Below are 16,820 nucleotides of genomic sequence, written 5' to 3' on the forward strand. Positions count from 1 at the left end.
ACTCATTTTTATTGTCAGATGAAAGTGCCTAATAGACTCACTCTACTTGAGTTTTGCTCCTTCATCTTGGAATGAAATCATCTGTTGGATTCTTGGCAACACATTGGGCAACAGAACAGAAAACCTTATGACTTCACTGCAGAAGTGAAGTGGCAGATGGGAAGGGACGGCCACCGGCCCAGCTATCTAACATCGCCCACCTGGTAGAGCAGACCAGGCTCCTGGAACATATAGGCTGAGCTACTTCATTATCTGGGTGCATTTCCCCCAGAAAAGCAGGTGCTTAATATCTTTTAAGAAATGTACCTTTACAGCCAGCCAGTGTGGCTTAGTGGCTGAGCATCAACCTGTGAACCAGGAGGTCCCGGTTAGATTCCCGGTAAGAGCACAAGCCCAGGCTGTGGGCTCAATCCCCAGTGTGGGGCATGCAGGAGGCAGCTGATCCATGATTCTCATCATTGATGTTTCTATCTCTCTCTCCCTCTCCCTTCCTCTCTGGTATCAATAAAAATATATTGTTTTAAAAAAGAAACGTACCTTGACTTTAGTTGAGAAGTACTTTTTTTAAAGCACACTGTTTTGTATCTGGTATAGTATAGGCTCCTGACTAACTGGTTTTGCTTATAATTCAAAACAATTAAGTAGTGGAGATGCTGTACAAGGGGTTCATCGGTTACCAGGAATGTCTCCAAGTCATGTGACTACTGGCATGTCAGGTGGTGCCCTGGACGCTGATGCATCATGGGAGGCAAGCAGGGGGGTTGCTTACCTTGCAGGGCACCGCTGCAGTTAGGGGGTCAGGCTTACGCTGCTACGAAGACAGGCAGGTAGCAGCAGCAGGCACGCTAGAGGCACTGGCCTGAGACGGAGCAGGTCCCTCAGTGGCGTGAATTCTGGTGACGCAGTGGGACTACAAATCAGGAAGTTCAGAGTCCATCTGAAGACTCTGGGAAAGACACTTTGCTATACCTGACTCACCAGTTCTGATCTCTGAAATGGGTTCAATAATCTGTCTTTGACACATACTCAAGTTGAGGACAAGTGTGGCCAGACAGATCTTTGGCAAAGATGTGATGTTCTATAAATAATGTCATTGTAGTAGTCATGACTGGTCTGTGGTTTATATGGTGACTATGTTGCCGGAAAATATTTGGATCAACCAGGTCTTCTTAGTCCCCCAAATATTGAGTTATGGGACAGAGAATCTAAGTCTTTGGTTTTTTAAAGTCTTTGCACTAGGGATGCTAAAAATTGTAGGTTCTAGGAGGCATTGGCTCACTCAAAGTGCTAACAAAAGCCGTGCATTGCCTATGCATTATCTTAGCCTAAGAAAAGTATTAGAAAAATGAAACCCTGTAGGGCTGCTATTTTATTTTGCTAATTATTTCTCTCACCTTCTGTTCTGTATTGACAGAAGGGGTATTGGCTTAAGAATTCCCCGTTCAAATAGTCAGAGCTGCAGAAAAAGTCTTTAGTGCTTGTTCTATTCAGGAAAACGGGGCGCCGAAATTCTGGTGTAAGCAGGCAGAGGCCAGCACGCGCAGCGCCCACACCCTGGACCTGCGTCCTTTATTACGTCCTGTTTATAGAAAACAAACAAGTTTCCTCAAAAACTATGGTCATCTCTTTTCAACACAAGCCCTGGCGGTTTTATTTGGCTTTATGTTCTGGGAAAACAACTAGTGCTATTACTTAATTTCTTTCTCCCAAACAAAAACAGAGTTCAAAACAGAAAAAAAAAACCACAACAGTGTGTGTGTGTGTGCGTGCGCATGTGTGTGTGTGTGTATGCGCACACACTCCAATTATTTCCTTTTTTTTTGGAACTGGAAGTGTTCGCAGAGAACTGTTGCTTCAAGAGAGTAATTGTTTTCCACTGAGCAGCCTTGGAGCCAATTCCCTTGGGAATGGTTTTGAGATCAGAGCCAAGGAAGTAGTCATAGAAAACGCCGTGTGTACACCCCAAATTGTCTCCCCAGGCAGGAGTGCCGCCCTTGGCAGGTACGTGTGGGCCGTCTCTACGGGCTCTTAGCCCTCCTCCAGGGGCTGGAGAAATGCCTTCTTTCTAGACTACTTGGAAAACAATGTGAAAGGACTCATTTCATAATGATCTTGAAGTAAATGAACCTTGAGGGAGAAGCCTTTTGTTTTTGGAAGACTTGTTGAGTCTCCCAACTTGTATCTTTCATTCCCCCCTAGTTGGAGGGCTTGCCAGACTCCCAGCATCCTTCATGTCTGGGTGACAGTTGACTTCTTCTATAAGCCAACCTTCCTGAAAGAGCCCATCCACGTGGTTTTCTTTTTCTCTGAATTCCTAAAGAAGCATGTCCTCCCTGTTCAGGCCGCTGTGTGTGGAGCAGGCCACGTTGGATTCTAACAGAAACTGCAGACTTCTCCCCAGAAAGATGAGCATCTACATACAATCATCGGATATCCTGTGTGCACTTTCCACAGACCACGGATGCTCAAAGTCCCCAAACAGGGACCTTCTAGGGGTCTGGAGCCCCAGGTCTCCTCCTGTGAGGAAAAGAACCTAGACCTTGGGTTTCTAGACTCTCAAGGTCAAATGTGACTCTACCTTTCATTCTCTTGTCATCTTCAGAAATATGCTTAACCATCTGAACCTTTGTCTTCCAATAAACTCGGAGATACGTACAGCTGCCTGACGGGTAGTATTTGCACTACCTTCATGAGTAACGTGTCCAATTGGTAAACCCTTTCCTGCGTCGTCATCTGGTAGCCAAGACCTTGGACCCTTCCTTGCTGTGCCCCAACCAGACCTTCCTCACAGAAATGAATTCAGATGTCACAACACTCAACGTGCTGCACAGTAACTACATCACGTCCCAGGACCTCTAGGGAGCCTAAGGGAGGCATGTGTGTGTGTGTGGTTTAAAGTAAACCTAAACTTTACAATTTCTACAAAAACCCTAGTTTTAAGTAATAAGCGCGTTTACACATTATTGTTTGACCTCCTCTGTGTGAAGTACTCTCTTACCCGGAGATTTCTTTTTCTCAACTATCTCATAGCCATGATCACTTTTTCCTTTAATTATAGAAAGCTGTATATGCGAGGCCAGCACAGCCAAAGGTTCAGTGAGCCTGAGTGGGGGCAGTGAAGGATTAAAGAAAAGATAGACAAAGAGAATAAGCTGGGTCTAGGTCAGGGGTGGGCAAACTTTTTGACTCGAGGGCCACAATGGGTTCTTAAACTGGACCAGAGGGCCGGAACAAAAGCATGGATGGAGTGTTTGTGTGAACTAATATAAATTCAAAGTAAACATCATTACATAAAAGGGTACAGTCTTTTTTTTTATGTTTTATTCATTTCAAACGGGCCGGATCCGGCCCGCGGGCCGTAGTTTGCCCACGGCTGGTCTAGGTGGATCTCCTGTGCCTGGCTGAGGCCACAGAGAGATCCAGAAGGCAAATTGAGGCTTTATTTTATAGCCAGAGGTAAACAAGGTAGTGGTCACCATAGTTACAATGTTCTTGTGAGTTTCACTTGTTTTGGCAGCACTTGCTGCACCTCCCACAGCCCATTAGCTACCTAGGAAGGATCTAGGGAGCTTTATAAGGTCAAGCTTAATTATGCTAAGAGGGCTATGCCCTCTAAGCTGGGACTTGTTTGTGGCTTTGCCACCAGGTCAGTCCAAGGCTTAATCCTATAGTCGCTCCCTACAGCTGTACTTTCCATTTGTTTTATTTTTGGAAAACCATATCTTGAAAGAGACCCATTTTTCTCCTTTACTTTGATTCTCAGAAGCTCAGGCCCGAATTGATAAGCCATCTCCAGTGAATGTGAAGGTCTTATGGCCTAGAAGTCATGCTCCTTGCCTTTCTACCTTTATCTTCCTAGTCTACTCTTACTTTTCTCTTCCCTCCACTTCCATTATGTATGTATTTGTATTCTCTAATGGTATGTACCATCTCTTAAATTCTTTTACTGAACAAGATAAAATATTAAAAAATGATCTTCATGTGAATTAGCTGAGCTATCTCACTAGGAACATGGTGGATGGCAATGTGTTGTGCCTGCACCGTGGAGCTTAGAAAAGAGTAGGCAGCCTCTGGCATGAGGATGCGTCTGGGGCTTAGTGGAAGTCCCATGGGTGAGGGACCTTTCCATGTGGCGCCCTGGGTCCAATTCCAAACAACCATTGTCTCTACTCAGGGACCATCCAAGTGATATTAACTTGCTTTGCACTCCTTCAACCAGAACATACTTGCATGGATTCTTGTGGACCTTGGAGGAAGCAGGATGCATCAAATCTTTTGCCATTGCCCAGCAGGTATGGCCCAGTGGTTGAGTGTCAACCTATGAACCAGGAGGTCATGGTTTAATTCACGGTCAGGGCACATGCTCGGGTTGTGGGCTCAGCCCCCAGTGGGGGCTGTGCAGGGTGCAGCCAATGAAGGTTTCTCTCTCATCATTGATGTTTCTATCTCTCTCTCCCTCTCCCTTCCTCTCTGAGATCAATAAAAATATATTTAAAAAAACTTTTGCCATGAAGGAGTTGAAATGATTTTGTACTTATTCAAGGAGCTTGTGCTGAAATGAATGTCTTCTAGGTTCCATACATCTGGACCGGACGCCTAATACTATGCAACATCCCACAGTCATTGGTGTCAGACATCCAGAATAGTGAGAGTTCCTTAACTGGCCTTGCTTGATGTAAGCTAGATGTTCCAAAATATTGGACCATATCAGGCAACCAGCTCAGATAACCTCTGAACAGATACAAGTCCACAGCCAGCTCGTATCTGGGTGTATTTCCACATCCGTTCCTTTCAGTCTGTTCCCAATTTTAAAGGCTTGACATATTTCCCACCTAGGTCCCCTGACAGTAAAATCATGCACAAGACAGAATTTTAGGAGAAAGCTAAATCCACTCAGGTCTCTTGTGACACATTAATAGCACAAAACGAGGGAAATTAAGAATATTTAACTTCCATTACGGCATTTCATCTGAAAGGCGGCTGCTACGACGCAGCAGGATCATCTTCCTTTAAGAAAAGCCTGGATTAGAACTGGTCATTAAGTTGGAAACAGATTCTTTCCTATAGACCCAGAGGGTTTGTGAAAGTTGCCCAGTGGCAGGGATGAATTATATCAGTTCCGAATTTTAATTTGCTAGAACCTACCCCATACAAGCCTTTGCTCAAAAGCATCTTAAAGGGAGGTGTACATAAAGGAAAGAATAACAGAAAGAATAGGGAAGATTCTTTTGGAAGGAAGAAGCACGTCATTTGCCTCTCGTGTGTGTGTGTGTGTGTGTGTGTGTGTGTGTGTGTGTGTTCATGCTCAACACGTTTATATACTTTAAGGTGGGAGAGTTCCAAGAATTATCCAGTCCAGCTGTCTGCCCAACATATGCTCATTTCTACAGTACTTTGAAGGGTTGATATAGCATATTTCTACTTAAACATCACCAGTGATGAGAAGCTCAGTGTTTCACAAGGCAAATAATTCTCTATTCAGACAACCATAATGGTTAGAAATTTTTTCATGATCTTGAATGAAGATCTCCCTCATCATTCCCCCTTCCCTAGCGCCACATACAACCTAATGTATCTTTCTTAGGAGAATCCTCAATAATTCTTTGAAGGCCGTTGTGATCATGAGGATGAGGGTGGCGGTGGGACTGATCATCATCATATAACAGTACATAACATGTCCTGAGCAGTCCCCCTAAGGGCTATGCTAAGCACTTTCTGTTTTGTCTCGTTGATCCTCACGAGCTGATGAAATACGTACGTTTAACTATTTATTTTCCAGAGGAGAAACCTGAGGCTTGGAGAGGGAAGTAGCTTGCCCTGGATACCAGCCGGCGGGAGCCAGCTCGGATTGGAAGCAGGCCTCCCCACATGGACTCTTTGCTCGCTTCGTCAGCGACTGATGCCTCGGGTGGTGGCTGCCAGTGTTCTCTGGGGAGGCTGCGGAGTGTAGATGCTACACCTGCTGCGCCCACTGCGCGGCTTGCTTTCCCGTTTCATGCACAGAGGCGTCCTTTTAGTGTGTTCTTCTCGCCACATCTTTCTTACAGTGGCATTTAAAGAAGTTCCTGTATCGGCATAAATACCGTAATACCCTCGGAAGCCACACGCCTGGAAAATTGCAGCCCTGTAGCTAGTTCTCTTCTAGAGCCCAGTGGTTTTTCGAGTTGATCTCTCCCCAGCCGAGGCGTCTGAGGCACGAGCCAGGGAAATGCCTGGCAAAGCGCTCAGCACCCACATCGGATGGTGCCTCCCTCACCAAGTGCTGAGTGAATGAGGGGGGCAGGGAGGGCCTCCCCAGGATGGTTACTGTCTAGAGCAGTAGAGGTTTTGCTGTTGACTTAAATAATAACTACATCTGGCCTTTTCTTTTCTTTTTTTTTAGGGTGACATTGCAGCTATGTAACAAGTTTGTATTTCTCTGTGTAGGTCTGATTCATTTTTGCCAATGCAATGTCACTGAGAATAAGTTTGGATATTATACTTTCTCATTTTTACATTTCATGAAGAATCCAATCTCATTACCACTGACATGTCAAATTTTGAGAGGCTCTGACTTGACTGGGACTTGTATCTGTGGGAAACGTGGCCTCCAGTAGAGGCTAAAAGGGGTCGCAGGGGTTGTACATCTACATTTTCTGAACTCTTCCTCGGGCACTTTAAGAAACTTACCTTTCTGGACAGACATTTTAATAACACCCTCTCTTGTGCTTATCCATTGACATGGTATGTTCCTGCATCAATGGCACAGAAACAAAGCAAAGATGAAATATTAACTGTGAGGGGTCAGGGAATTAGTGAGAGGGGAAGGGAAATACTTTGTAGACTATATCTAAAGTCTGCTGCCTATAACTAGAATACCTGACTCTTTTCATGGAAATAGTGGTTAAGATATTACCCATCTCGCAGTATGAAGATGCTTTTTATAGAGTGTTAAGACATAGTTATGGGGTCCAGGGGTATTTATGCAAGTTGTCAAATATGGTCAGTGCTTTCGAAGTTTATTTTCATACTGCTAATGATATTTGGTTTTGTGTTGCTTTTCCTAGGTTTGCTGGCATGGGAAATCTGCTCAAAGTCCTTACCAGGGAAATTGAAAACTATCCACATTTTTTTCTGGATTTTGAAAGTAAGTTTTAAAAACTTAAAGATGATGATAAAAACTTCTCATTTTATAGCTTGCTGATAGGGAAGCTTATAACAAAAAATGTCTCCTTTCTTTCCCTGTTTAAAAAAAACAACAGTGGAACATCTTTTAAAAATATGTACAGTTTTCTTTTATTTTAGAAGTGATCAGCTTTTGTGAGCTTAGCATAAATCATCATCATGCATTTTTCCTAATAATTTTCATGAATTTTTATCACATTCTAAATAAAAATAGTGTTCATAGCAATTTCCACCGATTAATGTAAAGCAAATTATCATTGGTGGTGAAAGGAAAAGAGTGATCAATACCAGGAATAAGGCTTACAGGTGATCTATTTTTAGTCATCTCTACCTCTTCTTTATTCATTTTTTTGTAATGTAACACTATTTCAGGATTTTGACACGCATGACTTTTATCTGAAAGGTTATGTTTCTTTTATCAAAAACTTTAAATATTTTTCCAAAATAAAATGGTTTATGAATCATGACTAAATAAACACAGAGATTCTTTGTTATCTTGTTTATTTTCTTGATTGAAAATATTTACAAGTGAGTGACACATTCATGTTTAATTGACTAAGCTCATGTTTCCACCTTTCCTCCTGTGTCCCTCCTTCATTTTGAATTAAAATTCTGTAATAGCGGGCACATTCACTTTTAAATGTCATTTTTTTTTGCCAGTATTCACTATCTACTAGGTATTACAGACTTTAAACTTTAATTTTTCAAGTATTTTATCTATATTAAAAATAAGAAGAAACTTCCTTACATGGGGAGTAAACTTCCTAACAGACATTTTCTAGGTAAATGCTAGAAGATGCTTTCAAGGTACAGTACACCAAAAGGTGGAAGCTCTCTAGGAATATCTTTTCAGAACCTCTTCTGGGTCTAAAGTAAATACTTAAAAATCAGGAAAATTGATCCCAAAGCTCATGTGTTCTGAAATAATATTTCGATTATATTCAGTGAAAGACATCTCACCTCCAATTTAACTCCTTTTACTGCTGCTGTTCTTGTTTGGTTGGGTTTGGCTAGGTTTGGGTGGGTTTGGTTGGGTTTGGCTGTGTTTGGCTGGATATGGTTTGGTTTGGCTGGTTTGGGCTGTGTATGGTTGGGTTTGGCTGTGTTTGGGTAGATTTGGTTTGGTTTGGTTGGGTTTTGGCTGTGTTTGTCTGGGTTTAGTAAGGGGTGCATCTCCAGAGAAAATAGCTGATACCAGTAGGGAAAAACTAGAGAATAGACAAGATCTGAGCAGAAGGGAAATTAAGGTAAGTTTATGCCTAAAGGGGGGACATGATTAATTAGAGGATCCAGGTAACAGGCCACATTGTAGAGGAAGAAAGATGTCATACTGCACTGATATTCTTGATGGCAGAATCTGGGTCCCACTCAGTTCTGTGACCCAGAACTTAGCTCATGTTGAGCATGGAGCATTGATCACCGAGTGAGACTTAGTGACAAATGCTGGCCATGGGAAGGAATGGGACAGAACAGGCTAGATCCAGGAGGGCACAGATGTTCAAGAAGAAGGGAGTGTAAATGGGTTCAAATGCTGCAGTGTGGTCATGAAGGACAGGCTTGAAAAGGGGATGATGAGTGAGTTCATGAGCTGCCCGCCTCGTGGTAGTCACTGGGAGAACAGATTTAAGATTTATTGCTTTGCGTACAGAGGCTGGGTTGCAAAGAGTTAAGTAGTAACCAGCGGAGGGAGGAAGGAAGGCTGAACAGCATGTAGCAACAGCTTAAATGAATTTGGCACCTCAGCTTTGCGTGTTGAATATTCTTTTTGAAGTCAGTGATGGAATATAATTGAACCGGGTCAAATAGATATAATTAAGCTGGGTCAAAATATAACACAAAATTAGACACATCTGTCCTTAGGTTGCCAGTTGTGTAGACCTGACTCAAATTCTTGTTTGACCTTTGTAGTGAGTTCTACTCTTTATGCTCACATTTCTGCTCAACCACTTAATATCCCTTTCATTGTTGCTTTTTTTCATCCCACTACTTTTTTTTCTTTTTCTCTCTCTACTTCCTTGTCATGTCTACATTTCCTCTTTGAAGGCTGGGAGACAGAATGGGAATAAAATGCAACCTAATCTTTCAAGAGTAATGTTTTTTTTGGGGGGGGGCAGTGTATAGAAAGATGTGTGCATGAAGGTCTACTGATAACTTTAATTGAATTCACCCATTATGGCACCCAAAGTGGGCAATGGGCATTAACCTTCCTGTGAAATAGTTCCAGTGATTGCCAGACTGAAATGACCACTGAAAACATCTAACAAACCTTATTTTTCTATAGTTGTCTGTTCCTCACCCCAAAAGTCTGATTCAATGGTCTAGTCTTAAGACTCTGCTTTTGCCCACATTCCCCAGGTGTGCTTGAAGGTCAGCCAGTTTGGGAACCACATTTAACAAATGGACCCAAGTGAGGCACTAGCCCAGCCTAGTGTGTGGGACCAGAGAGCTAACAAAGTAACCTCTTGAGCTCCCAGATCCAGAGCTGCAGTCTCCAGAATTGATCGCAGAGGGCCCCTCGTAGCTTCCGTCTCCCTATTTTCCCTTGTCCAGCAGGAGTTAGAGCTGGCTGCAAGTCAGAGCTACAACTCGAGAGTGATGCTCTTCCTCAGTCCTTTACACAGTGTCTGTCTACCTTGAAGTGGAAGGTCTCCAAGACAGGCAGAAGTTCAAGTAGGTTAATATCTACATTGTTATCACAGGTATCAGTAGTTCATCCCCCTTATTTAAACCTGCTATGAACATTCTTGTAGGATCTTGGTGGGCATTATTTCTTTTGGAAAATACCCAATAGGGGGTTGCTGGTCAGTTATATGCAACTTTGCAAGAAACTGTCGAATAGTTTTCGAAACGTGATGTACTATTTTCCATTCCTACTAACAAGATAGGGAGCTTAGGTGTTCTAAATCTTTCACAACATTTAGTATTGTCAGTCTTCACCTTTTTAGTTATTCTAGTGGTTATGGGATGGTATCTCATTGTGGTTTTAATTTGCATTTACATGGTCACTGATAATGCTGAACACTTTTCATGTGCTTATTGATTATTTGATTATCATTTTTAGGAATGTTGTCTACTCAAGTCTTTTACCCATTTTTAATTAGATTATTTTCCTTATACTACCAAGATCGTTCTAGCTCAGACAGATTGCTTTAAATCCCATATCAGAAATTAGTTAACTGTACTTGTCCAAATCAATTTCAGAATTAGCTTCAATTTCTACAAAAAAAATCTTGCTCAGATATTGATTATAATTATATTCAATCTATAGCTTGGTTTGCTGAGAATTGGCATCTAAACAATACTGATTCTTCCTATTTATGAATATGGCATATCTTTCCATTTATTTAGATATTCTTATAAGTTCATTTATAGTTTTTGGGATCTTATATACCTTTTGTTGACTATACCCTGGAGCAGTTTCTATTTTGACCATAACAGCTTTTTTATGTTTTGTGTTTGCGTGGTATGTGTGTCCCCATCCTATCTATGCATTAAGCTATATATTGTATTCTTGCAGACAACATATAGTCCACCCTTGCTTTTCATCCAAGCTGATACTATCTACTTTGTAATTGGAGTGCTTAATCCATTTGCACTTAATTATCATATGTACATTTAATTAATGCTATTTGAATCTATCTTAGTGTTGACTCCATTTGTTACATTTGCTTTTTGTTTCTTAATGTTTTTCTGCCTTTTGATTACATGAAATAATTTTTGGTAGTCTCATCTGTCTTTTCTGTCGATTTATTTATGCCTCTTAGTGCTTATTTTAGATATTATAATATATATCTTTAACTTATGGAAATCTATCTTCAAAGTATATTCTTTACTTCATGAAGAATTTATGAACCTTATCACAGTATACTTCCTGCCCCCCTTTCTGTGAGTGTGATATGTTTTACTTCTACATAGGATATAAATTTCTCATTGCAATTTTTAAATTTTAAACTCCCAGTAACCTTTTAAGTGTGTGTGTGTGTGTGTGTGGTTTTAATAGATATTTTATGTTTACTTGTTCTGGTGTTCTCCATTCCTTCTTACGTAACCAGGTCTCTTTGGTATTACTTCCTTGCAGCCTAAACAGCTTTCCTGTGGAGAGGATTTGGATGGCATCTTAGGCTTCTATCATTATGTGTCTTATCTAGTGTCCAGCACAAGGCTGGGCATGAAGCCGAGGCTTAGGAATTCGGATTTTCTTATTGATGCTAATTCAGTCACTATATTCCGAGCATCTACAGCATTATAGCATCAAGTGGAAATATCAGGGATGGGAGCTGGTCAGGGAGGCACAGAGGGGTGACATAGCAGACATAAATATAGGGACATTAGAAAATTATGACCTCTTCTTCAAAGAATGTATAATTTTATTGGGGAGATAAGATGCAAGGACATTGGAGAGACAATAGTACAGGTAATAGAGAAATCTGTACTAGAACAGAGAGCCAGAAGAAACAAAGGTTCTAGGCTGTGCTGAAGATAGTGGCTGATAAATGATTTTCTTATAAGACAAACCAAACCTGATGAGAATAATAGGAATGCTGAGCATAAACATGGGGGTGAGGTTGTTAAGAAAGAAAATCTAAAGCCTCCAAACCATTTACTACCAGGAAGACTGAATATTTTGACCTATTAGGACTCCAGTCTCTCACTCTTTAAAGCAAAGAGGGTGTCAGATTAGCTGACCATCTGGGGTATTTTGGTTGACACAGATCGCTTCTTGCCACGACTGATCTCTTCTTTTATCTGTCCCTCTTTGGTGCCCTCACATCTGCTAAGGTTGTTCAGAGGACACCAGATAATCTTGGAGGGAAAGGAGGAACATCAGATGTATTTTGGTCACTTTGCAATGCGAAAACAGGCAAACAATGAAACCCCAATAAAACAAAACAGACTTGGGAAGCGAATTACGAATGCCAACAGAGGGATTCATTCACAGTGATGTCTTAAATTTCTAGTACTTTCACTTTTTAAGTGCCTTTCATCTATATCCATATCTTCATTATGACTCCTACAGGACCATACAGGCAGGAGACGGTGGTGGGGGCCTTTTAAGGGGGCTCTTGCTGGCTTCTTTCTCTACCAAGAATTAATCTGAGGCCTAGAGAAATTCATCATTTTGTCCTTGGGTCTAATAGTGACTGGCAAATCTGGCAATAGGACCTGGGTCTCCAAAAACTCCATTGTTGGTGTTTCCGATTTCCCTCATGACATCACGGGGATCCTGTTGCATGTGAGTGAAATAAACAAGCCTTCAGGCACCTCGAGTCTCACTGCTCTTCCCCATCCCTCCTTGGTTGTTCCACAGGAAAGGGCTCTGGGCTCTGGTGTGGGATGACTAATGTTCCTACACAAATAAACGGGTCACCCCAGTCACACTTATATTTTCCAGCGGACCTGTGCAATTTTATGTTGTTTCCACAAGCAGTTACAGTATGGTGCTATAAATCATTGCCATTTTACATCCCTGAATGTTAATAATAGGTAGTTATTCATGTTTCTGAGTTTACCCCGAAAGGGAGAGGGGTGGAGGAGTGAGGATGTGGGTTGGGAAGAAAAGCTATAGATTTCATTTACATTTTTGGCAAATCCTTTTTTTGTACCTTTCGTGGTGTTTCTAAAACAGCTGGTGGCATGAAGAGATAGTGATAGATCCTGTTGATGAAATGCCAGGGATTCCTTCAAAGCCAAAGACATCTCCAAGTCACTTGTGTCTTCCCCTCGTGTTACCTTCGGTTGACTTGTTTGATTGTCTGTCAGCTTTGCTATACAGTCCCACATCGGCTGTCAGGAGAAGGTATGTGTGTGTGCCCCTGGTGCTTGTGAAGGCAGAGGGATCCTTGACTGATTTACAAAGATAAGAACCCTTTGAAGTGACAGCCTGCTCTGGGTTGAGCCCTGCCATCCCTCCCTGGGGCTTGTTCACCTAAGATGTTCATTCCTGACAAACAAAGCACCCAGCCACCTTCCTCTCCATCCCCACAGAGGAATGCCAAGCATCCCGCTTTCAGTAAATGTCCTAGTCCTCCGCCTGACCCGGTGACACCACAATGCTGACAGTTACCATCCACCCTCACTAGCACATGGCGCCAAAGAAGGATAAATAGATGCCCTGCAAACAAAATGAATACCTGCTTACCTCTCTCAACTGATGAGGGAGTTTTCCCCATTAAAGATGCAAGGCACTCGGCATTCAGTGAGTTCCTGACGATGAATGTTTATATTCAAGGTCACAGAGCACATGATACATTTTCACACTTTCCACAATGGCAAGTACAGGACAGGGGTTTAAATCATCGCCTGGGGAATGGCCGGGAAAGGGCTGGTTCCAGGGTGCCCCGAGGTATTGGTTTCTGAAATTGCCTGTGTAAATCACAGCGATGTGTAACAGCATCATTGGTCGACAGGAGCAGCCCAGCTTCATGGAACCATTCTCTTCGATTTAGATGAAATCATTGGTGATGATTAGAAGTGTAGAATGTGATTCTTAGAAGAAACATCAGGAAGGAATTCACTGGCTGTAGCAGGAAAAAAAAAAAAAAGATCCATTTCCATCAGTAATATAATTGGCGGGCATTGTGTGCGTGTGTGTACCATTGACTAAAGGCCAATCTTTGTGTTAAAATAGACAAACAAAGCCTGTAATTGAGAGTTGGTGTTGACTCAGCACACACCTTGGGAGGTGGCTGATAGGTTAAATATAATAACCTTTCAATCACTAATTTGTCAAGGTCTTTTTCAAGAGGTCTCTCTCCTTGACATCTGCAGACACATATATTTTTAAAAACAAGGTTACCAGTGTGGAGCATGCCAGAGGTATCAACCCCAAAGCCTCTCAGGGAATGTTCCAGAAAGCAAAATGATACAAGTCTTAAGATTGGGAGAGTAAACGTAAGTGCAGTTTTTCACTCAACAAATATCCAATTAGTGTGTTAACTACACTGAGGAGACATTGAGGCCATAAATAAGTGATGGATTATTTAAAAACACACATCTTAATGCAAGTGTGAACAGCTAATTTGATTGTAAGAAAATACATATATCTTAATGGTAATAGTGAGATATATAACAGCCATTTTAAAAGAAGAGACAAAAGGGACCATCTAGAAGTAATAGGATTTTTTTTTTCACTGCTTCCCAATACTTACATTCTCTGCCACCTGGTCAATTCCTTCATTTATTCATTGATTCTTGGCATGTTTATTGAGAATCCCCAGTCAGTAGGGCATATGGGGGCACTGAGGACAAGAATAATCAACTTCATCTCCAAAGATTGCAGAATTCAAAGACATGCAGGAAAAGCATCATGAAATATAGTGTGAGAAATATATTTAAACTAGAGGCCCGGTGCACAAAATTCGTGCACTCATGGGGGTCTCTCAGCCCAGCCTGCGCCCTCTCGCAGTCTGGGAGACCTCGGGGATGTCCGACTGCTGGCTTAGCAGGGAGTGGGCCTAAGCCAGCAGTTGGGCATCCTTAGCGCTACCATGGAGGCGGGAGAGACTCCCACCACCGCCGCTGTGCTCGCCAGCCATGAGCCCAGCTTCTGGTTGAGCAGCGCTCCCCCTGTGGGAGTGTACTAACCACTAGGGGACAGCTCCCACATTGATCGTCTGCCCCTTGGTGGTCAGTGTGCATCATAGCGACTGGTCGTTCCACTGTTTGGTCAATTTGCATATTACCCTTTTATTATATAGGATCATTCAGTCAACTGTTCAGCAAATTCTTCTGCAGCATCTACTATGTGCCAGGCCCTGGAGGTATGATATTAAATGAAACAAGGCCAGAGTCCTACAATCTAATGGATCAGATTCTTGTTAATGAGTCCCGACCAATCATTTAGCTGGATGATAAAGATAGGATGAGTTATGGATCTCCACAGGGGCATGGGCCACTGCCAAATGTCACTTAGGGTTGCACAGTCCTTTTCCCATTTGGAAGGAGGAACAGACAGGCAGATTGGAGCTTCCCCTAGTGAGCAGTCTTCACCTTGAAGTCCAACGTCCCTTGGGATCTGGGTCTCCTGAGACTCTTTTTTTTTTTTTAAATATATTTTATTGATTTTTTACAGAGAGGAAGGGAGGGAGACAGAGAGTCAGAAACATCGATGAGAGAGAATCATCGATCAGCTGCCTCCTGCACATCTCCCACTGGGGATATGCCCGCAACCCAGGTACACGCCCTTGACCGGAATCGAACCTGGGACCTCTCAGTCCGCAGGCCGACGCTCTATCCACTGAGCCAAACCGGTTTTGGCTCCTGAGACTCTTATACACCCAGAGGACAGGGACCATGCTGCTGGCATCAAGGACCTAATTAGTAACTGGAAGAAGAGGTGACTCAGTTCCATCACAAGGGAAGGAGGAAAAATTAGGGCATGCAATAATAACACCAACAAATGATGGAAGAAAATGAGCCAACTCATTACTAACTGGGGATGAAAGAAGGAATGGCGGATTGGATGTCTCCTATCCCACCCCTGCTAACCAGGGCCACATGAAACATTTCAAACAAGACACTAGGATACCTGCCAAGAGAAACATTCTCTCAGAGACGGAGGCTGGGACAGGGGTCCCGTTTCCCAGGTCACTCCAGTTTCCAGGGGTGAGTGACCTTGTAGTGGAAGGTTCTCGACACAGCCCTCCCCTGCTCTGCCGCTGGGAGAGCGGTGACCACCCCATTCTGCTTGTCCCACTCTGCGTGGTCACATAACTGTCGGGGTTGATTTGTATCAGAAAGGGTCACTCCTTTAGGCCACTCGATCAGAAACCGTCTTATTTTGGGAGTACGTAAGACCTCTATTTTTAAAAACTGACTTCGAAATCTTTTTCCTTTTGTGTTTCAGTCATTGTCAAAGGGATGGGTTTGGGGGTTTTGTTTGCCCAGCACCCCTCTTCCAGCCCACTGAGCTTTCCTCCTGTTTTGTTGAAAGCTTATCCAGTGGCGGCTTGCAGGGACAGAGCCCTGTGACAGCCAAGATTAGGAGGCTGCGACTCTGGTTTCCAAGTGCCTTCTCGGCACCTACTTTATAATTACATGCAGACACACTTACCCCTCGGAATCCTGGTCACAGGCTTGATTTTTCTTTTCCTCCTCTTCAAAGATACTTCTCTTTGAGAAAATGGTCTTTGTTTAGCTTATGATTTTTTTCAAGATATTCATCTGAAGGGGAAAGGGTTGGCGTGTTTGATTTTTATTTGTCTTCTAGGATCTTCACTTTGCATTTTTGTCCCATGTTCACTTCCCTGACTTCCTTCTTACCCTGGAATCGTGTTCTACTGACGTGCTTTCTTCATTGTGGGGCTTGCTAGCTTATGGGTGTTTAGGTTTCTGTTTTAAGACACCCCTGTGGCTTTGAGAGAAGTTTGGAAAAGCAGGAAAAGACAAACTATAAAGTTGTTAATATTGTGGATAACATGGTACCTGAGAAAACTTACCAAGTGCTTGTGGGAAAGCGAAAAGGTCGCAAAAGGTAACGGAGCAACACGTTTCTTTCCCCTTCTGTTTCCCAGCCCGGATCCTGTACTCCAACCCAGCAGCCTCTTTCCTCCCCAGCTGCCCGCCTGTTCCAAGCTCCCCATGGGTACACTCCCTCACCTCCCTTTTCTGCCCTGGCCTCATCCTTTGCATGAGGTGGGTTTCACTCCTCCCCGCCC

The 16,820-nt window shown here is 42.8% G+C and overlaps 1 protein-coding gene across 4 annotated transcripts in view; it reads left to right on the forward strand.

Annotated features, from left to right (window-relative positions):
• Positions 1-16,820, forward strand: part of CYRIA (CYFIP related Rac1 interactor A) — an 82,497-nt gene that overhangs the window by 52,102 nt on the left and 13,575 nt on the right. For 3 of the 4 annotated variants that reach the window (XM_036335289.1, XM_036335290.1, XM_036335292.1), the window contains one exon: positions 7,047-7,126. In XM_036335289.1, the coding sequence (XP_036191182.1) occupies positions 7,057-7,126 (70 nt within the window). In that variant the 5' untranslated portion in view covers positions 7,047-7,056. Of the gene's footprint in view, positions 1-5,779; positions 6,423-7,046; positions 7,127-16,820 lie in introns of those variants that run through there. The other variant, XM_036335291.1, reaches the window with a different exon arrangement.

The sequence above is a fragment of the Myotis myotis genome, unplaced genomic scaffold (assembly GCF_014108235.1).
Source record: "Myotis myotis isolate mMyoMyo1 unplaced genomic scaffold, mMyoMyo1.p scaffold_m19_p_14, whole genome shotgun sequence".
Taxonomy (NCBI): Eukaryota; Metazoa; Chordata; class Mammalia; order Chiroptera; family Vespertilionidae; genus Myotis; species Myotis myotis.